Here is a 22,705-nt window from a genome sequence, read left to right as displayed (position 1 = left end):
GCTGTCACAGGAAAGGAGGAACCAGACAATCCATCCTCCTCTCGTTCTCTGTGGCTTCCTCCCTGAAATCAGCAGAATGAACCCTATGCCAGGCAGAAACACCGGAAGAAACCAATGCCCGGATGGCACTTTGAAAGGCCATGGAAAGAAGCCTCCCAGGCAGCTCTGCCTCAGCCACGACAGGCCCCGTTTGTTCACTTCCCCAGGCAGATGACTGCGTAGGTCTCGGATCAGTCTGAGAACACAGACCAATGCAGGGCAGGAGGATCAAATTGATTGGATCCAAGTGCCAACTCGAATCAGCTGGTTGGGCTGCCTGGAGCACTGTGCTGAGGAGGCTCCTGAAGCCAGATCTGAGCCCATGAGCATCGTGATCAATGCCGGGATCTGCCATAGACGTGGGGTCGGGGGAGCACCGTGCCAGGTACAGACCACGCCCACCCCAGGTTCAGGACTCTCCGTAGCAAGGTCCGCAGACACCTGGGCCACTTCCTCTCTCACACACTCCTGGGATTCCTGGCTCTCACCACCCACATCACACCCTCCCTGAGGGGGTCTCAGGTGGTGCCCTGGCTAGGGTGAGCGACACCCCCGCCTTCTCACCTTGGGCTGGAAGGACACTCGGTGCTTGGTAGGCTCTGCCTCCGGCTTGGCCTCCTCCCCTGAGTCCTCGCTGTAGCTCTCAAACTCGCTGGAGCTCCAGCCTAGGTCCTCCGCCTCCCGGGACGCCCCGTCCCGGTGCACATCCTCATAGAGCAGGTTCCTCTCCGTCCCTGCTGGCCAAGGGACAGGGCTGGTGAGCGGAGGCCCCGAGGCCAAGCCCACTAGACCCAACATCTGAGCCCTGGTGCACTGCTGGGGGGGGGCGGGGTGCAGGGGGGTAGGGGTTCCTATGGTTTGGCCCTGGAGATACAACTCCGTTCCCTTGTCCATAAAACAGAGGTGATGACAACACTACACCCACCCAGTAAAGTGGGGACACAAGAAAATGTGGAAAAGTGCAGGAAATGTGTTAGGCACAAGACAGGCTCAATAATTCCCTCCTACTGTCAGCATCGCTTTTCTGGGATCTGAGAGCTCATCCTGGGCCTCCTAGGCATTTTTTTTTTAATTTATTGATTTTTAGAGAGAAGGGAAAGGAGAGAGAGAAATATCAATTTGCTGTTCCACTTATTTATGCATGCGTTGCATGATTCTTGTATGTACCCTGACCGGGGAGCGAACCCACAACCTCAGCATATCGGAACAATGTTCTAATCAACTGAGCCACCCAGTCAGCGTTCCTAGGCATTTTTTAGTAGAAGAGAGAAGGCCTAGGACCAATCCTGACTCAGGCCGTCAGCTCTGGCCTCAGCATGCAGAAGGTAAAACAGAGATGGTGAAGCATTAAATGAGTCAGGACCCCTGACCCCAAAACTGAGTTTTCCACATGGGTCCAGGAGGATCCAGAAGGGGGCGCCCCTGGTCCAGCATCCAGGAGCAGTCCCTTTTCTTCCAAATCCCCACAGGATATGCCTTGAACCAAAAACCTGGGGAAAAAGACCTGAGAGTCCACTAGCCTAGAGAGACAGGTGCCACTAGGGCCTGGGCACTCTTGAGGTCTCTGTCAGGTCGGGTGTGAGATGCTGCTTCCAGGCTGAGGTGTGAATGAAGCCACTGTCCTGGGACTGCAACATGGGGTCCCAGCCCAGCCCCAGCTCCACCACTGGGAGATCTTGGGCTTCACCTTCACTACTCTGGGATTCACTGCCGGGCCTGTTACCTGCAGAACTGAATGGCAAACCTCACAAAAGTGAGGCCAGGCTCCAAAAAACGCATGCAGATGAAAATGCTGTTGTCAACACAGAAAAAAAATATGGCATGGGGAAAGGTTTTAAAAATCTGCTCAGAAAACACATATGCTGAAGAACGGGGAGCTCTGGTGTTCAGAGACCCCTCTGCAAAATGGGGGTGATGACAGTAAGCTAAAAGGTATAAAAGGTGGAGTAAACAAAATACATACGTAAAGCTCAGGCAAAGAGCAGCTGATCCTTACTCATGGGGGCTCTGGGTAGGCTCAGTGTCATTGCACTGACCTCAAGGCCCCACCTGCACCCCACAGGAAAACTGGGGGTGGAGGGGTCTGGAGGATTGTCAGCCAAAGAACAAAAGAAACGCACCGAGGCTTAGCTGGAAACTCGGGTTCCAGGATCAGGCGGGAGCATGAAGTTATTTTTAAGCAAAAGATAATAATGACTAATGTCTTCAGGGAGTAGAGCAGCTGGTGACTAGGCTGTGACCTTTATAAGGCAGGGTTGGTTGTCTTATTACTGCAGTGGAGGCCCCACCAGTTCTTGGGTCAGCAGGATACAAATTATCCCCCCTCCTATTAGAGAGATGAGCAAACAGGACCGGAGGAGAACCGTGACTTGCCCAAGGTCAGGCAGTGCATGGGGAGGGGGCTGCAGACTCCTGGGCCGGGCCCCATCCATTCACCACACTGTTTTCTACCAAAGCCCTTCCATCCTGATGACCACCCTGGGCTCATCTAGAAATACTCTCTCCAGTGGACAGAGTGTCATACTCTCTCCAGTGGACAGAGTGTCACCAGATGCCTCAGCCTTACAGTGCTCCCAGACCCAGCCCTCCACTTCCTGGGGCCTCAGGCTTCATGGGTGCTCTCAAGATCAAGGCCCTCTTGTTCTGGTGTAACCTTCCCCAAAGCCCTGTGAGGTCAGGATGGCATTCTGATTTTATATAAAGAAACCAAGGCCCAAAGGCACAGATCCCTGTGCCCTAGTCAGTGGCAGAGCTGAGATTTGAACCCAGGGCTGTAAGTGTCCACTCACGTGCATGCGTGGCCTGCACCCCGGCTGACGACCGCCTCTGCCAGTGCCCACTGAGCCTACATCAGTCCACACAGGTCTGTGTTGACAGGTATAATACTAACAACAGCAGCGCCCCTGTGTAGCCGGGCTACAGAGGGCCAGCCCTAGCCTCGTCTCTCTCAATCCTCCCACAGCCTTGCAGCGGGGGGCCTCACTCTGCAGGCTAAGAGCTGGGATACAAAGCAGGTTGTCTGACACGCTCTTAACTGCCTTAGGGCAAACAGCAGGATGGCAGGAACATGCCATCATCTCCCCATACCCTGGGGACACGGCAGTGCTCGGGGCAGACTAGGGACCAAGTAATTAGTTGCCTGATTTAATTCAGGTGGGAAAACAGCCCAAAGAGGTTAAATGACGGTCTAGGCCACTCAGATCCCCTGGGTTTGGATGTTCCTACAAGAACCCCTGCCTCCCTATACAACGAATCCTTTCCTGACCTCTCCTGGATTCAAATGAGCTACAAGCAAGGATGTTAAACACCTCCTGGGCTTGCAAAGGGATGCACCTGTCATTGGCCCATTTGTCCTGGTTGCTCGGAGGGGAGTCAGAAGTGTGGATCTGGGGGCCCTCAGGTCTTGTCATGTCTGTATGTCTCTCCCATTGAACTGTGCATGACCCAAGGCTGATAAAGGCCACCCCTATCAGACTAGGAGCTCCTCAAAAGCAGGGGCTGTATTTCCCCAACATGGGGAGCCCCTGAAAGCAGGCAGAATAGTGTAGTAGAAAAAGCAGATTCAGGCAGATGTCCAAAAAATTCTGGCTGTGTGATCTGGGGCTGGTGGCTTAACCTCTCTGTTGAGACTCTCAACTGGAGACTTAAGCTCGGCTTGGCCAACCTCAGGAGAGTGACTGAACAGTGGGAGCAAATGTGCTTCATCCGTCATAAGGTACTGCCCACGTTGAGCAAAGATCAATTAATGATAAATATCCCTCCCCCTGGATGAGTAAGCAGGGCCCCGCTCCAGCAGGACTCACTCCCCTCCACCCGGGTTCTCCTCTGAGGCCACAAGCGCCCCGCCCTCCATGCCCACCAAGGGCCTCACCCCAGAGCAAGGCACAGGCTTTCCAGCGTTCCCTGCTTCATCATTCAGCTTTGACAAGCTGTCACTTTCCCTGCAGGCCTGGAAAGCCAGACTATTACCCCACTTTCCTGAGGGAGGAATCGAGGCTTGGAGAGGTGAAATGGTTTGCGGGGGGCGGTGGGGGGGAGGGAGTGGGGGAGGGGGTTCTCTGCCAGAGCGCCCCCGCCCCGCCTGGCCCCGCCCTCAGCCATCTCCAGACTCTCCCAGGAGGACTGCAGCAGTTTTCAAAAGCAGGAAGGAGGGGCAATGGGCTGGGTGGGGAGGGAAGGAAATGGAAGGAGACCCTCCCCAGTCCCCGCCCCTCCCGCCGCATCCCCAGAGAAGCGAGGAAGCCTGGAAGAGGCCCTACCGGGTTGATGGGCATCCAGGTTCTCACAGGGGACGTCGTCGTAAATCACATCTTCTTCCAGGGCAGGGAAAGTGAACCGGTCAACTGGGAGCGAAGAAGGCCGAGGAAGAGCACGAGTGAGGCTGTGGCGGCCCAGGCGGAGGCGGCTGCCAGACTGACATCAGGCTGCACCAGCTGGCAGCTCCCTGGCCAGCATCACTCAGCGCGGGCCCTGGGGAGCCCCTGCCCCGCGCTCTCAGGACACTGGTTCCTCTCCTCGTCCCCGCCCCCCAGCCTCTCCAAGGCGCCCTCCCAGCGACCAGGGCAGACCCCACCTGCCTCCCTGCCGCCCACAGGCCTGCCCTTCCGCTGCTGAGAGCACCTGCAGGGAGCAAGAAGCAGACCCAGCACCTGGGGCCAGGAGCATCTTTCATGGCCCAGGCCCCCAGCACTACCCCAGCCGGAGGCAGCGGAGGGCACACCAGCTCTAGGGGGTAGTAGAAATAAGGGGAGGGGGTGGATTTGGAGAGTAGGGTTAAGAAAAGTCCCCCTCCTCCCAAACTCAGCCAGCAGAGTCCTGATAGGTGAAAAGTCAGAAAACAAGCACATCTCTTCCCAAACATGTCACTGGGAGGTTAATGAGCAGGGCAGGGCATGCACCCTGCCCTTGTAGCAGCCCCCTAGATGCAAAATTTAAGGTCACCCCCCTAAAACTGTGTGCCCACTCTCTGCTCTCTTTAGGGGCATAGGGGCCCTGCAGAGCAAGGGTTTCAAAAGCCAGTCCCCACCCCTGATGGGAGCCTGTCCTCAGTCCACAGCCCCCCAGGAAGACACGGGACATGATGGACTCTGAGGTCCCTACCATGCTAACTGCACTGCTGCCAGCGGCTGCAGGGCCCAAGGGCCCTGTCAGAGCCTCCTCCTCCAACGCCTCTCCCCCACCCCCACCCCGACTCTGCCTTCCACATGGCTTCAGACCTGCCCACCTCTGTCCAGTCGCCAGCCTCCCTCTCTGGCCGGCCTCCTCACTGGGATGCAGTCCACCCCACCGTGTCTCCTTGTCCTGTAGCTACGCCCCCACACGGCAGTGACTGGACTGAAATGCAAATGTGGCTGCACCACCCTCCTCTCTTGGCTCTCAGTTGCCTTCAAAAAAGTATGACCCCTGAGGCCCAGGAGGAGCTGGGGAGATGGCAACCTCACCTCGTCCCTGTCAACCCTTCGATGCTTAGTGCTCCCCAGTACCAGCTGTTCCCTCGCCCGGGGCTCCTGCACAAGCTGCCCCTCTGCCTGGACACTCGCCCTGAGCCCTGCTCCCTGGCTCTCCGCCTTCAGGACTCATGGGCTCTCCCCACTCTGGTACCTGCCCTCTTCACGATGACTGCCTGCCTGTGTATCTGGCCTGGCTCCCAGAGGAACCTCGTCATGGTCATGGGGGAACACCCACCAACTGCTTTGGAAGTATTTGGGGCACCGATGAACAGCTGAATGTGTGGTCCACTCCTGGACCGTGGCTCTCGGGGCAAATGGGGGCAACTGTCAAGCATGGGCAGTGGCCCATCCCCCGCTGATCTGCCTCCCAGCCCACCCAGTGAGGACACCCCTTAGCTCACATGGGCCGACATCAGCTCTCTCGGCTTAGAGTAGGGGACCCTGAGGTCACCCTGGCACCAACATCCTGGAGCTAAGACCTGGGGCGGGGTGGGGGACTTACTTCGACGGGAGCTCTTCCGCTTCCAGCTGGAGCGCCGGACCCCGGACAAAGCTGTGTCCACAGCATCCCCATTGCTCACCACAGCCAGCACCCTGCAGGCCAAGACACAGTGCCAGTGAGCTGAAAGGGAGGGGGACAGAGCTTCTGGTGGCAGGAGAGACAAAGAAAGCTGCTCTTGAGGCCTCCAGCAGCCCCTCACCAGGACAGCAGGGGGCATGATGGGCAGGGGCAGGCTGAGGACAGGAGCCTCTGGGCCCCAAGGCCAGTAGTCAGGAATCTGCGGAGGCTTTGGACAAGCCCCTTCCTCCTCTTTAGAAAGCACCACAGGCCAGCCTGCAGCTTTAACCGCGTGAAGATCACGTGTCACAGTGATTAAGACCGAGTGCTCCCAGGCATGGGCACCCATCTTCCCTCCGGCGCAGGCTCAGTGGGAAGCTCTACCGCCCCCTCGTTCTCCTACAAGGAGCTGGAGGCCAGGGCTGGAGGGCCCACCTCCTGGGAGAAACAAGGACTTGCAAAGGTTCACAAAACCACGCATGGGAGACAGAGCTTAATCCCCCGCACACCTGAGGACCGGCTCGACTCAGACACTCGCTTCCCAGGAGCGGACACGCCAAAGGAAACAGGGGATAGAGCAGATTCCACCTGGACCAGATGATCACGTGGCCATCTCCAGTGATGTCACACAGACATCATGTACCCCTGAGAGGATGTGACATGAGAAGGGCACCTACCTCTGCAGTTTTCTTACTCAAACCCAGAGCCCAAGTCCAACCACGAGAAAAATGCCAGACAAGCCCAGATTGGGGGACATTCTACAAAATACCTGCCCATTACTCCTCCCTGCTGCCAAGATCAGGAAAACCAAGAGAAACCTGAGACGCTGTCACAGACCAGAGGAGGCTAAATGACAACTAAATGCAGCCTGGGGTCCTGGATGGGATCTGGGACAGAAAAAGAACATGAGTAGAAACATAGGCAGGTATTAGATAGTCTGGAGCTTCGTGAGTGTTTCTTAAACTGGCGAATGTTCCCTGGTCACATCAGATGTTAACGAGGAAGCAGGGTGAGCGGGTATATGGAACTCTACGTGCTACCATTACGACCTTTCTGTAAATCTAGAACTAGTCCAAGCGAAAGACTTTTGTTTTTTCTTTATGCCTATCTTCAAAAACCAAAGGCCACACCTGCCAATCTAGAGGGTAGAGGCCTCCAACTGTCCACAACAGCAGCAACTATTGTCAAAAATTGACTTGAACCTCCTGGTACCCGAACCCTGAGCCCTGAGCGGAGGGCAGGACGGGGTGATGAAGACCGGGAGAGTGCAGGGAGAAAGGAGGCAGGAGAATGAGCAGCACCTCCTATGAGCCCTTGGCCTTCACCCTCCCTGCTCTGAAGGCAGCAGAGAGAGGGACCTGCCCAAGATCACGCTGCCCATGAGGGGCAGAGCCAGACCATGGAGCCCACTTGCCTGGCCCCAAAGCTGGACTCTGAGGACTGCGTCTCGGGTAACAGAGCCCGGATAGCTGTGGCCATGGAAACATTCTATGTCTGTGCTGTCTCCTGAGCCTCGTGTGGCTACTGAGCACTTGGAATGTGGCTAGTGGAACTAATGTCACTGAGGAACTTGATTTTATTTTAAATAGCTACACATGACCAGTAGCCACTGGCCACTGTATAGGACAATGCCGGTCTAAGTCACCTCTAGGAGAAGCTAGTCTCAGCTCAAGTGTCACTGCCAGAAGTCAGCAGTGTCACCATGGGGAGAGGGACACAGTTCTGGGGTAAAGCTTCCCACCAACAGGAAGTAAATGCCGAGAGAAGACGGGGCTGGCCTGCACCAGTAGGGGCTGCTGGGATAGAGGCAGCCATCTGAACCCCAATCACTACCCGCTGCTTCCGTGAGCCAGCACCTGCTCAAAAAGAGACATCTTAAAGGTGCTGGATACAGCCGCTCCAAAATGCTCAGACAGAACCAAACCGTTCTAGCCGGAATCAGCGTGAGAGTTTGGCAGACGGTGGTTGAAAGTTTGCTTTGATTCATTAACTGTGACAATTGGTGACCACTACATCGCACCTGTGAGGTTCTGCTTGCTCCGCTTTGCCTATACAGGGGTGGGCAAAAGTAGGTTTACGGTTGTACCACCGCAGCCCCTCGCTATATCGCGGTTCACTCATCGTGGCCTCACTGTATCGCAGGATTTTTTAAAATATTATATTTAATTATTTATCGCGGATTTTTCACTATATCGTGGGATTTTGCAGTACTGTACAGTAAATACTAAAATAAATGTAAGGTTCCTACTTCGCGGACTTTCACCTATAGCAGGGAGGTCTAGAATGTAATACCCATGATAAGTGACGGATCACTGTATTGTACAAATAAGTAATAAAAAAATTAATAAATAATAACAAGAATAAACTCTGTTTTGCATACTCACAAATGTAAGCTACTTTTGCCCACCCCTGTATTTGCATATTTCATTTCACAACAGGGCATATGAGGTAGGTATTATCATCCCTGTGCTACAGATGGGGAAACTGACGTTCACAGAGACTTGATGACTCACCCAGTGTCACTCGGAGCATCAGAGGGAGCGGGGATCCAAAGCCCAGGCTGTCTGCCTGCAAAGTCTGTGCCCTTTCAACCAGAAGTCAGGAAGTAGGGAACTTGCATTTCAATAGTCACTGACATCACGGATTCGCTGTGACAGAAGGCCACCACACCTCCCTAGACTATTTCGCCATTGTGTGTGTGTTTCTTTTCTTTTTCTTTTTTTTTTAAGAAAGAAGAGAAATAGCACTCAGCATAGAGTCAGAAACACAAGTTCAAGTCTTCGTCCAAAAGAAATCATAATGGTTCAGGTACTTTTATGGTGGACATTTGGCCATGAACATTTTCACCGTACAACTTATTGGCCATAAAGCAATATTGCCATAGAAAGAGGTAAAATAAGTTTGGTTTGCTGTTGTTGGTTTCCTTTCTCCACTGACGGATCGGCCACCTTTGGCAAACTGAAAATGTACTTAAGCGAGGTGTCCGTTTAGCGTCATTTCTCCATTCACGAACTGGTGGAGAAACTGGTTAAACAGCAATGGTCTTAAAATAGTTAGCATCTCTGCCCGATGACAACTTGCCCAGGAGTGGGTTGCTTATTTTGAAACACTGCATCGGGAGGAGGAGACGAAGCATGGAGAGCCCTCTTTGAGCGCACGGAGCCGAACCCACATTGCCCATAGAATGAACACAAGCATTTAGATACAATCCACAAAATAAAATCAGTTATCTGCCCAAGATTGCCATGAATCTACACACATTTTAAATATATTAAAATATTTTGTATTCCTCAGTAGCCTTTTAAATTCTGTCCTTCCTTTTTTTTTCTTATTGATTTGAGAGACAGAGGAAGGGAGAGAGAAACATGGATGTGTTGTTCCACTGATTTATGCATCCATTGGGTGATTCCTGTACTTGCCCTGACCAGTGATCAAACCTGCAACTTTGGTGTATCAGGACGATGCTCTACACAACTAAGCTACCTGGCCAGGGCCTGTTATTCACTTTTATATTCCTCTTTGGTTTGTCATGATTTTCTCTCTTTTATGGCAAAATTGCCTTATGGCCAATTAGTTATGTGGCAAAAATGCTTGTGGCAAAAATGTCTATGGCAAAGATGCTACAACAAAAACCCTGGACATGCATCGTAACACTCAGCTGCTAGGCTGCAGTGCGGTTCAACCAGAGACTCCCTGAGAAGGCCCTGGGTAAACTCTAAAGATGCCATTGAGGGGGAGCGGGAGTGGGTGGGTATTTTTGGATGAGGTCAGGCAGCTTTAGAAGGGATCTGGAAATATTTTATGACATACTAAACTCCAGGGTGGGGCTGAAAATATGAGCCCCCTGGTGGCACATTACCAAAACACAGCGAACTTAATTTTAACTAATTTAATTTGAAATAGCCACATGTGGTTTGGGGCCATCATGCAAGACAGCCCAGAGCTAAGCCACCTGCACCATCAGAGAAGTGAGCAGCCAGCCCAGGCACTGGTTCCAGCCTCCTGGGCTGAGGCGTGGGGGTCACACAGCATAGAGAAGTCACCTCCATGCCCACCCGCACTACCTCCATGGCCGAGGCAAGCAGAGATACCGGGAGCCCCAAGGGAGGGAAGAGGCGGCTGCCTGCGGGTGGACAGGTCTTCCTAGGGTTGCCAGAGACCACCACCCACCCCTGCCCTGTACTTCGCTGGTGTCCACCCTGTGCCTGAGATGTGTTAAATGCTTGAGGACAAATCCTGGCTGGTGTGGCTCAATGGATCAAGTGCCAGCCTGCAAAACAAAGGGTCGCCGGTTCAATTCCCGGTCAGGGTACATGCTGGGGTTGTAGGCCAAATCCCTGGTTGGGGGCATGCAAGGGGCAATCCGATCAATGTGTCTCTCACACATTGATGTTTCTGTCCCTCTCTTTCTCCCTCCCTTCCCCCCTCTCTAAAAATAACTAAGGCAAATCTCAAATGCTTGAGGACAAGTGCATGTCTTATTATGACTATTTCACAAATGAGGAAAGTGAGGTTCAGAAGAGGCAAGTACCCTGGTCACCTGGCCAGCAAGGGACAGAGCTGCAACTTGCCCGCAAAGCCTTGCTCTGACACAGGCTCCGCAGCCCCCAGACTCGAGCTCCCCAGGCAGACGCGGAGGAGGAACATGGAGGAAAGGGCCTGCCTGGCAAGGCAGGAAGAAGGTGTGGCAAGAAATGAGGCTGGGGTGCCTCCTCCCACCTGGCCCCATCCTGCCAAAGCCACTGCCCACTCTGCCCTCACCCAGGGGGCAGCCCCTCCCAGCTGCTGCCCGCCTGGGAAGTCTGATTCTTCCTGTAAGCAAACACTCCTGCTGGGGCCTCCCCAGATAATAAAAGAGCCATAAAAGCAATAAGAGGCCAATTAGCTCAGCCTTATCTGAGTTTCCTGCACCTCTAACACTCTCAGCTTGCACAGGAGAGAAAGGCCAGTGACTAAGATGACATCAATCTTACAAGGTGAGGCCACTGCCACCAGATATAAAGGTGCCGAGGAGTCCACGAAGAACTGACAATGAGAAGGTCTATGAAAAAGAGGAGGCGGGGCACGGACAAGAGGACCTCCCCCAGGTGCCCAACGACAGTGTTCATTGACCAGACTTCGGTCAAGTACCCCAGAAGGCCACCACGGAACTCAGAGCACGTTCTGTGCCCACCTCCTCTGTCTCCAGGAACAAACTGGGAACAGAGGGGACAGAGTGCCCTGGGACAGCGAGGACCTGCTCTGTCCTGGTTGCCCCATTCCATGAACCCTGGCACACAGTGGACGCTCACTGATGACCGATGTCCTCCCAGTCTATTTTAAAGACAAGCAGGTACAGATCCTGAGGTCTCAGCGAATCTCAATGACAACAGACTTCACAGGGTCCCTTCCCAGAGCCTATAGAATGTGAGTGGGCAAGGAGAAGACCCCCAAACCCAGAACGGTCTGAGGATTCCTTGCTGGGATACCCCGCTCCCCCAATACAGGGCATTCCAGGGCCTTTTCCAGGACAAGGTATGACTAATATGGAAAGGGAGAAATTCCACCTTTGGCAAATGCAGAGGACCAGAATAACCTTAGCCTTATAAAGTCTTGAGTAAAACCCAGTCTGTGGCACACAGAGGGCCGTGACAGAGGGCCTGCCCAGGATAGTGCTTCTCAGAGCATCGCCCCGCCCCACCACCACCCAAAATGCCCCACCACTACCATTTCCACTATCCCCAAGTCTAAGAGACAACAAAGAAAAGCAAAAACGTTAAGCCCAGGTTAAGCCTGCTGCCAGAGTTCGCTTCAGTTCTGGCCACCTTCTCTCTAGTTCCTATAACACATTAAAGCCAGGAGGACCTTAAAGATCATCTGCTCAGATGATTCAAAGCAGCTGCCCATTGCAGTTACCCAGGCCCCCACCCCAGCGATTCTGACCCACTGGTCCAGAGGGGCCCCGGCACTGCTGTCTTTAAAGCTCCCACTGGGTCCAGTGTGCAGCCGGGGTTGAGAACTGGGGCCATGGGCTTGAGGGGTGGAGCGAACATTCTGGAGCAAACAGCCCTGGGTAAAACCACAGCTCCGCCACTTGGCTCTGCTCACAGGGACAGTCACTGAATGTTTGGGAGCTGTTGCAGAACAGAGTGAATAATCAATTTACTCTCTACTGGGAGGATTAAAAGAGAGAATGCAGGTAAAGCACTTAGCTTTCTGTGCCTCCATATCTGTGAAATGGGGCAACAATACCTCCTTCCTCTCAGGGTTCTGCCAAGGAGTAAATAAAGAAGGCTTATAAAATACTAAGCATAGGGTCTGGCACACGATAAACCCTCCCAGTGTGCTCCTTCTCGTCCCTGTCCTGTCCCCCACCCCTCCTCCGGTTGCAGGGTCCCTGGGTGCATTCACGTCCTCGTGCTGCGGCCCGGCCATCCCTCACACACAGAAGGGTTCCAGGACCCAGTCTGCCTGTCCTGTGCCACCCACTATAGTCACACATCACTTACTGAATTAAGTAGGAGCGGTGAGGAGCCCCCAGGGGAAATCTGGAAAGGGGCCCCTCACGCAGTACCCATACTACAGCCCCCCATGCATGGGGAGCGAGCACCGAGGGCCCGCAGGGAACCATCTCAGCTCAGGAGCCTGGCCCTTCAGCCCCGGCCCCAGAGCCCGATCCAGACCATGCCTCTGGCCTCTGCTCTGCGGTGCACACAGCTTCCTCCCTGACGTCTCCAGGGCCCGGGCTCAACAGTCAGGCCGTGCCCAGGCGGTGTTGCCCCAGCAGTAACTTATCAAGAACCATGTGGGGTTTTGAAGAAGAACACAGGTTCCCATGGGAAAATGCTCACACTATGTAATTAGGTCACAAAGTGAGCCATGAAACAGCATGTGTAATAAAACCACAGTTCTATAAATATGTGTGTACTTGTATACGTGCATAGCAAAGCAGCTGGACAGAAACACACAGCGGTAGAATTAAAGCTTGCTCTCAGTCTATCATTTTCTGTACTTTCCAACTCCTCTCCAGTAAACATGCATAACCATTCCTAAGGGGGAAAAAAAGAAAGAAAACACATCTAACGTAATGGTGAACAATGCATGGCCAACATGGGTCCCTTGTGCTCTGGAGTCTGCCCCAGACAGGCCCGCCGCACCCTTCGGGGACAGTGATAAAGAGCAGTTCAAAGACTGAGCATCTGTCGACATCTCATTTCCTCCTCCCAAAGGCTTCATCAGGTGGGTCTATTGTTCCACTCTACAGAGAGGAAATGTAGCAGATAAGGGGTCAAGGAGCTGACCTATAGGGTGGGTGGGGTCCAAACAGATCTCCATGGGAGAAGGCGGGGCAGAGGGCTGGAATACTGGTTCTGGAAGCAGACTGGGCTCTGCCTCTTTCCCACCCTGTGACCTCAGGCTGATGACAGGTCCTCTCTGCGCCTGTTTCCACATATGTAAAATAGGGATTACGATAGGGCCCGCCTGTGAGAGGATTAATGAGATAAGGCAGATAAAGCTCTGAGCACAGGGTACGGTGAATAGTAAGTGCTGATTACACGCAGGCCATTATTATCTGGCTCTAGGACCCGTACACACACCTGGGCACAAGAAAGGAACTCAGCCCTGCACTGAATGTCAGTGCCCGCTCCCATTCCCAGGGCAGGGACTGTTTGCCTGAGTCGCTGCAGCGCCTGCCACATCATAGGTGCCCAGTAAGGATGTGTGTGATAAGGGGATAAAGGACGGAGCTCAAGAGGTCAAGAGCAAGGAGAGCACCAGCCAGCAGAATACTGATCAAGGACAGCCCCAGCGATGTCCTGCGTGGGCAGGGGCTCTGTGGAGAAAGAGCAAACGGACATCCTGACCTCGGACTTTCAGCCCAAGTGCTACCACCTGCCAGCCCAGCCCCCGGACCAGTGACTGCACCCCTCTGGGTCTGCACAATGGGTCCCATAATAATTCCCTCTTTCCAGGGCTGTGTCAGCCTCCTACGGCTGCTGGAACAAATTACCACAAGAGCTTAGTGACTTAAACTAACACAAATTTATCATCGTACAGTGGTTGAGGTCCGAAGTCCAAAATGGGTTCCACTAGCCTAAACATGGGGCTTTGGCAGTACTGTGCTCCCTCTGGGGGTTCTGGGGGAGAACTGTTCCCTTGTCTTTTTCAAGCTCCTGGAAGCGGCCTATAATCCTTGGCTTGTGGCCCCCTCCTCTATCTTCAAAGCAAACAGCAAGGTACCTTTCAATGTTTCTCTGACTCTGACCCTCTGGCCTCCCTCTTACAAAGACCTTTGCAATTCCATTGGGTTGATCAGGATAATCCAGGAAAACCTCCCCACTTCAAGATCCTTAACGTAATCACATCTGGAAAGCCTCTTTGCCACATAGATGACATTTCACAGGTTTTACATATTAGAACAGAGACATCTCTGGGGACAAGGGGGCCATCATGATGCCTACCGCAGCTGAGAGAATAAAAATGAGACATGAGTGAACAGGCTGCGTAAGCTGTAAAGTACATGCACACGCAAGCTGTTAGTATAGCAGCTTCTTTGTGCGAGACACCAGCGATAAAAGCTGAAGAAGGCAGAGTCCTCCTACTGCTACAGGGATTGGGGATGGACCTCACAAGATTCCTGGAAGAGTCCTCGATGTCACAAATGAGCAGGGCGCACCTTTTCCCGGGGAGAGAATGTGCAGCCTTTATACTGGTTCTCAAAGGGTCTGTGGCCATAGCTCTGATGCGGAAATCCATTTAACCAGGGAGGAAAAGAGGAAAAAACAAAAATACAGCTTTTCCAATTTAGGGACTGGCAAGGGGCCACGGAAAGCCTTCCATGAGGGACTCCATGGTGGGGAGCTGATCTCTGCCAGGCCCCAGGTCGCACATGAACCCTGCAGGAGGAGACCCAAAAGGCTATGAGCACTTGGGATTGAGGAAAATGGTGAATTTAGGGCCAAGCCCAGAGTTCCAAACAACTCCAGGCTGGGTGTGCAGCAATCGGGGAAATCTGGAGTGACAAGTCCATGACTGGCCTCCCCGGGGAGAATTTCCTCCGGGGGCTACTCCCGCCTTGTCCAGCTGCTCCCATGCTTCCTTCCCACCAGCCTGTTTCCATCCTGTTCGAACACTGCTCCCCAGAGCCTGGCCTCCCCTTGGCCTGACCCTGTCGGCACCTGATGCGTCCAGGGACAGTGTTCTCCCTGGCCCTTCTAAGAACCCAGTGTCCAGGTCCAGCGGGCAGCCTGGTCCGCCTCATCTAGATAAGCCCAGGAAGGGGCAAAGTGGGTACCTCCAGGGGGTCCCTGTGAGTCCCTGCAGCCAGACCAGCAGCCAAAGGCCTGCCTCTCTGGGAGGGCAGCAAACTGGGCAGGACAAGCAAACAGCTCCACGGGAGGCCAGAGCCCACAGCCAGGGCACTGAGCGAGGGGTGAGAGGTGTAAGCTGCGCCCAGGGAGACACGGGAAGCCAGCAAACGCCGGGCACTCGGAGCTGCTCTTCCAGCCACAGTCACCCCAGTGGGAGCTCAGGCTGGGTGTGAGCGCCCTGGCCACAGAGTCCACCAGGGAAGGCCAACCCTGCGGGCTCCAAGGCACGGCTGCGGGGTCAGAGAGGGCGAGCGCCAGCCCTGCCACTTACCAGCCCTACGAGATCTTGGGTGAACTACTGCCACGCTCTTGAGCCTCCATTCCTATTCTGCAAAATGGAAGTAACCAGTAGCCCCTGCCTCCAGGGCTGCGGTGTCCAGGAGATGAGATCATGTATCATGTGCAGGAAGCACTCAGTAAATGGCAGGGGACACCATCAGCACCAGCGAGATTGGGAACTCTGGCTGTGTGGCCTCACGCCACCCAGTCCCTCGAGCCTCCCTTCCTGCTGGTCTCTGTCCTGGCCCCCGTCGGCTGCCAGAGTCAGAACCCAGGTTCGGAGACTCCCTTCCCACGCCGTCTGTGTTCTGTTCATTTTCATGGAGACACTGAAAGTCCCCTGTAAGACCCCCTCTCCCATCCTTCTATCCATCGGTACCCCGCCTTCATTGCACAGGGACGACCCCGGCACTCACCCTGTGCCTGACACCATGCTGAGCCATGAGGATGAGGATACAGCAGCAAACTGTCTCCATGGGGCTGGCCTGCAGACGGGGAGACACTTCCTCACGCCTCTACCATCACAAGACCTCAGTGCAGGCTCCCATTTCAAGAGAAGAGGCCTCCCCCTGAATCACACACGGGCAGTATGAAGGCCACTCTTTTCAGTTCCCCAGTTGGGGTCCATGGAATATCCCAACTAGTCAGAAACTACCTTCCCAAAAGCCAGAGAGCACCTCTCTGCAGGCAAAGTTCTTAAATAAACACACAAACAATCGCATCATTTGTAGGAAGCCAGTCGCACCCCTCACCATGAGCTGAAGTTTGAGGTCCCAGCTCGGACTCAGAGTCCCAGGGCACCCTAGAGGGGGTGTAGTGCTCCAGCTCCTGCCCTCCGGTTGGAGAGGCCCGGTTCTAGCCTCCGCTCTGAAAGAACACATTCTATCTATATGTAACCTTGGCCACCTAACTTCTCTGAGCCCCAATTTCCCACTTGTCACATGGGTAATGACAGTGTCCCCTTCCTAGAGATGGGAGGAGTACATGGGCCCGGGTATTTAGTTCAGTGCCTGGTACACGGTAAACAGGATCATTATCACTATTACTACTTGCTGCTATTTTATTATCATCATCACCATCATCTTCTTCATCATCCTCTGATACTAGATGTGTCCTGTTGAGGTTAGAAAAAGTGCCACCAGTTAGCTGAGCACTTTAAAGCTTGCTTTTACCCAGCAGAAGCGCAGACAGAATCCCGGTCACGCTCACTCCGTGGGATGTTGGACAGGGTAGCCCAACCACAAACCTCACCCCACAGGCCTTGGCCTAACACGCCCGGCAATGCCAGCAGCTCTGTTTACCCCAAAGCAGCCTAGCTTCCTCCTCTGGACAACCCCACCAAGCAGGCAAAGGGACTGGGAAGTCCACAGGCCTCGAAGCCAGAGACAAACCCAACCCCCCTGGACATGATTGCTAACCAGCCTCACTTGTCCGTGTAACCGCCCCCCTGGCAGGTGTAACCCCCTTCCCTGTGCAGACCAGAGATGGGGTAGCTGGTAGGTGAGAGCCAGATCAAACTCAGGGCTGTCTGATTCCCAGGCGACAGAGCCCAACCAGCTCGTTCTAAAACCAGGACCCAGAATAACCACAGCAAGTATGTTTGGAGCACCCAGTATGTGCCAGCCCGACTAAGCACTGATAAATGTTAACTTATGTAGCCTCGCAAAGCCCATTCTACTAGTTAAGAAAGTGAGGCTGAGGACAGGAAGTCACCTGCCCAGTGACACCCAGCTAGTGAGTAGCAGAGCAAGACTTGGAGCCAGCTCTGTGGCTGAGCCCAAGCTCCCAGGCCCTCAAAGGCCCAGTCCCCAGCCCTCACTTTACCCACCACGCTCGGCCACCAGCTGGCAAGTGGGCATTAGGACTGACGCTGCCTCCTTCCTCTGAGGGCCCCGACGGGAGTGAGGTCCCTTGAAGGCTACAGCGCTGCCTGGATCTGGGCGGTTCCTCTCTTAACTATACTGTCAAGAGCTTCTCTGGAGGCCAGGTGGGCAGCCAGGGAAAGCCTCAAGGCCATTTCCAAACCTGGGACAGGGGCCATGGAGGAAATACAGTCACCGGAGGTGAGATGTCCTCCACTTGAAGATTTGTTTTTCAAAGCAGAGTTTGCTTAGTGACTACCTTTAGGGATGTTTAAAAAGAAAATCAAGGGTTTTTTTCCTTTCTCTTGGGTAACAAGGAGGAGGAACTTGATCTGGATAGTTTCACCTCCCAGAGGACTCTGGAGTGGAAAATTACTGCCCAGGGAAGGAGCTGGAACTCAGGGGAATGAAGACCTGGAGGGAGGAAATGAAGCTGGGAGGAGGGTGAAGAGCACTGGACAAGGAGTCAGGAGGCCGCCAGCATCCCAGTGCATGACCTTGGGCAAGTCCTGCCTCTCAGTCTCCCAACTGGTGAAATTAGAGGGTGGGAATGGAGCTACTTCGGACTCCTGCTGTGATCAATGTTCTGAAAGGTCTCACCGAAGTCAGTCCCCACCCAAGCGTGATCTTTATTCGCATCCATGGATGGTGAGACTCCAGCCCTGGCCATCCAGGCCCGGGCCAAGGCAGTCCGATCCAGTGCAAGGCAGTGGGCACGTCGCCTCTGTCCCTCCTGCCCCGTCGCGGGACAGGAGGCGGGAGCAGAAGCGAACACAATGTGTGTATTTCGTGCTTCCCACAATCAGTCTCGCTTATTCCTCAGGATGCTTCAAGATGGATGTTGTTATTGCCATCTTGTTCACTGGGGCAACTGGGACTCCGGACGGATCAGAGGCGGCCCCACAGCCACCCAGCTAGTGAGGGGCTGAGTGGGGATTTGAACCTCCAGACCTCCGGCCCTGGTGTCTCCTGGAGATGGTGTTCAAAGAAGCTAGGGTTGCTCTGGGGCAAGTTGTAGGACAAGAGACGGTGCTGCAGGGTGACAGGCAGAGGGACCGGGCATCTCTAGGAAATGCCTGGCCCACCCTGAGCTGGGCTGATGAAACAATGCACTAGGCAGCGGCTCTGGGGACCACTGGGTCACAGCCTCCGTGGGGCACCCGGCACCCACCAGACACACGGTGTGGCTGCAGAGTCATCAGGCCCTCGGGACACACAGAGAGAAGGTGGGCAGGGGTGGGCCAGGCTGCTGTGCTCCTGACCCCAAGGTTGGAAATGGGGGTCTCTGGGAGGGGGGACTGAAAGAACCATGAGTGCCAGGCCCTGGGTGGGGGTGCACCTACTCGACGCTCACACACCCTGCCTCAGTAGCTTCCACCATGCGGACACTCCTTCCCCACCTCCCCCCCCCACCATGAATTTACGCTCACTTGCTCTGCCAAGACCCCCTCCTGGCTTCCCTCGGGCCGGTGCCCCAGTTCCCTGGGCACCCCTCTCTGTCCCACCTTGAAGTGTCTGCCTCCCCCACCAGACTGTGAGTTTCTGGGTAGCTTCACTCCAAGCCCACCTGGAAGGTTATAATCCTGGGAGATCACAGCCATCTCAGGACTCCCCAGTCCCAGGAAAGGGCTGCTGATTCATTTCTGGTCCCTAATCAGGGAGGAGAAGCTGGCTCCCACTTGTGGCCTTAATTACACAGGGTCCGCCCACTCTAGGCAACAAATGAGCACATACAAGGACTTGTGTGGACACACATTTGAATCCAGGGCTGCCTTCTCCAGGAGCCCAGGGCCACATCTGCCTCTCTGAGACCTCCAGCTGGGCATTACCTGCCTGAGAATTAGTCACCCTCCAACTCTCACCTGGAAGACAAAGGGAGTCTCAAACATCCCTCCAACTACCAGGATAGCTACCCCTGGCCATAAACCCAGAGCCCAGATGCATCACTCACTTCCCTTACAAGAGGACTCCCTAAGCATTCATGTCCCCAAAGCTGAGCAGTAAGCAGCAGGTCCCCAACCCCCAAATGCACCATGCAGCCCAGAGCTGGCTTGCCCAAGACCCCAGAGGGAAGGGTTAGGGCCTTGGCCTGATGCCTGCTGCAGTGCTGGGCCTCTTACCCAACAGTGCGTCCTTCTAAGGAGGGAGCAGCGGCCCATTTTACAGATGAGAAAAACCAAAGCCCCAAGGACCGTGACTTACACAAGGACCCACGGCCAGTGCTGGGGCCAGAGTCGGATACAGGCAATCACCCCAAAATCCAGGCTTTTAACCGTTAGGCTGCCCTGCCCCAGATAGGCTCCCAGGTAGAAAAGAACAGAGTCCCTGACACCAGTCACAGGAATGGGAACAGTACTGGCAAAACAAATGGCCATGGCAAAGACAATGGGCCAGGCACTGCACTGGAACCCAGAGCCAGCTCATTCTCAGCCACAACCCCGGGGGGTAAGGACTTCACTGTGTCCATTTTGCATATGAACAGACTTATATCAGGAGAGTTCATAGGATGCCTTCAAGCCCGGCAGCTAGCGAGGGGGGCAGAGCCAAGGTTCGGAGCTAGTCCTGCCTTCTGCTATTTCACAGGCTTATGGGCAAAAGAAAGAAAGAAGTAACACGAGTTTGAGGGACTGACCTCCTACCTCGGTCCCAAAGGTCTTGAAATGCGTTCCTCCTTAGCCAAAGACCTGACGGGAGCTATCCTGGTGGCAGGTCCACCCTTTCCCACACCTCCTGCCCAGCAGTCTCCTCTTTTTCCGGCCACCAGAAAAATAAAAAGAGAGGAAGGCTCACTTACTGTGTCTGGGGCGGCGTGGCCGCTGGGTCTGGGTCTGTGGAGAAGAGCAGGAGGAGAGTCCGTCAGGCTGGAGGCTGGCCCAGTGGACTCCCCAGGGTGCAGGAGACAGAGCCTGGCCGGCCTGGGTGCCTGCAGCGCCCGCCTCCCTTCCTCCAGCCTCTTTACTGTCATCAAGCTCCCCTACCTGTCCTGCCTGCACCACCCCCACCCCCACCCCCATGACCCACATCCCAACTCCAACCAGAACCAGCAGCCCTGCCTGCTCTGGGCCTGCCCCCCACCCCCAGCTGCTCAAGGAGTCCCTTGTCCCTAAGCATGCAGGAAGTTCCTGCTAGTCTGGTCCCCAGCCTCTCCCAGATGACAGAATCAAGAGCCCAGAAGCTGCCATTTAACACCAGGCTTATCATGGCCTTCCCGCCCCCAGGGCCACCAGCTCTCCAGTCCCCTGGGAGGCTGCTCCTCTGGCTGCTGCGATTCCCTGGGAGAAGCTACGGGGACTGGGGGGTGGCTTCCATTTACTATGTGCCAAAGCGCACCAGATGGTGCAGGAATGATTGGAATCCTAGTTCCCAGGGGAGGCAACGGAATGCAGCTTCTTCCCAATGGCCTCTCCCTTCCTGCTTTCTGGGGACAACAGAGGGACCAGAGACATCACTGGGAGCCTGGAGCTTCCACCCCCGCCCAGAGCCCGGGAAATGGGAAGATCCAAGGCTCCCAGAGCTGCTTACCAGTGACAGGGGCGGAGTCCAAATCGATCAGTGGGGCATCTGTGTCCTTCTCTGGAGCAACGCTTGGGACGCCCAGGCCAGCACTGGTGTCCTCGTCATCGTCGTCACTGTCATCAAACTCAAAGGCCTCTCCAGGGTCATCCTCCGCCTCTGAGGAGGGGCCTAGGCCTTCTCCAGGAACCAGCTGATCTCCTGGAAGGTAGGAGGAGTTATTAGCTGGGTTGCGGGGTCTCAGGGTTTGGCCAAAGGAGAGATGGATGAAAAGGGGTGAGCAGCTCTGCAGGCCTGAATGAGGGAACAAGGGCAGTTCCCAGAGACTAGATTAAACCCATGCTCAGGGCAGATGGCCCTCCTGTGTCCTATGTTGGGTTAGAGCTCTAAGCAGATGAGCAGTAGACGGAGAGGAGGAGGGAGCAAGCTTCCGAGGTGCATATGTGCACATCTGTACTTGAGTGCACGTCTTTCATATTCTTGTTTTCTATTTGCCTATTTTGTAAGCAAGAGGGCTTCTTAACTGCATTTGTGCATGTGAGTATAAGTACACGTATGTGTATTTCCGTGTGTGCATATATGGCTGTGCATGTTGCATGTGTGCAAATAAGCACATGCAGGCTCATTCTGCATTCTGCACTTTATTTGGCATGTACGGTGGCATAAAACATAGCTGCCTGGAAGGGTTTGGAGCCTGAAGGTACCAGCTCTCAGATGCCAGGATGCAGACTGGCTGGGGCAGGGCTGGAGGGCGTGTTCCCAGCATGGAGTTCTGCTCCGCCCTCCTCAGAGACCCTTCATGGCTGTGTCTTCCTGTTGTCCCTCGAAGCTCCATGCAAGCAGAGAGACTCCCCTCCCTCACCCCAAGCCACTGCCCTAACTAAATGAGGTCCTGTCTCCCTTCTCTGTCTTACTCCCTTGTTCTCTTCATCTGTGAACATGTAAGGATGTGTTTTGTACCAATTTAGGGGACACGACAGGTCCTGGCCTGGTCCCGGGTCAGAGCCCAGAATCTTTTGTAAACAAGTAAAGAAATAGATTCTCTCTCCCAAAGCATAATAAGCTCTTGCCTTGCCACCCATTTCACCCAGGGGCAGGGCGGTCTGGTTCTCAAAGTCCACAAGGCTGACCACCCGCCCCTGGGCTGCTCTGGGCAGTCCTGCTGCAGTTCAGGCCACATGACTGAGAGCGGCAGCTTTGGGCTCGGCCCGTCCTGTCTGGGCCCCCTTCCAGATGTGTGGTTCTGAACAAGTCACTTCGCCTCTCTGAACCTTGATTTCCTCCTCTGTAAGCTGGAGAATAAAACCAGCCCCCACCCCATGAGGCCGATGCGCACGTGAACTGAGACGTATGTCTGTTTCTCAGCCTCGCCACTACTGACACCGAGGCTGCGTGGTCTTTGCTGTGGGGACACTGCAGGCTGTGCAGTAGCACCCCTGATCTCTACCCACTAGAAGCCAGTAGTACCCTCCGGCTCTGACAGCCAAAAATGTCTCCAGATATGGGGCAGGTGTCCCCCGGGGGACAAAATTGCCCCTGCTTGAGAACTGCCAGGCAGATAGAACGCTTGGGGTAGAGAGAAGGCTTGGCGAGGTGCCTGGCATTTGCGTTACATAATATCACCCGGTGTTGTAACAACTGCCCCTCCCAGCC

General features: G+C 54.6%; 1 protein-coding gene across 1 annotated transcript in view; it reads right to left on the bottom strand.

The window, feature by feature from the left end:
* ARHGEF10L (Rho guanine nucleotide exchange factor 10 like) overlaps positions 1-22,705 on the bottom strand; it is a 115,185-nt gene that overhangs the window by 77,076 nt on the left and 15,404 nt on the right. Inside the window, 5 exon segments of the mRNA XM_090268681.1 lie at positions 604-773; positions 4,299-4,382; positions 5,992-6,083; positions 20,334-20,367; positions 21,062-21,253. Coding sequence (XP_090124807.1) covers positions 604-773; positions 4,299-4,382; positions 5,992-6,083; positions 20,334-20,367; positions 21,062-21,253 — 572 coding nt within the window.

The sequence above is a fragment of the Furipterus horrens genome, unplaced genomic scaffold (genome assembly GCF_987537825.1).
Source record: "Furipterus horrens unplaced genomic scaffold, mFurHor1.1.pri manual_scaffold_3, whole genome shotgun sequence".
Taxonomy (NCBI): Eukaryota; Metazoa; Chordata; class Mammalia; order Chiroptera; family Furipteridae; genus Furipterus; species Furipterus horrens.
This window is presented reverse-complemented; position numbering and strand designations above follow the sequence as displayed.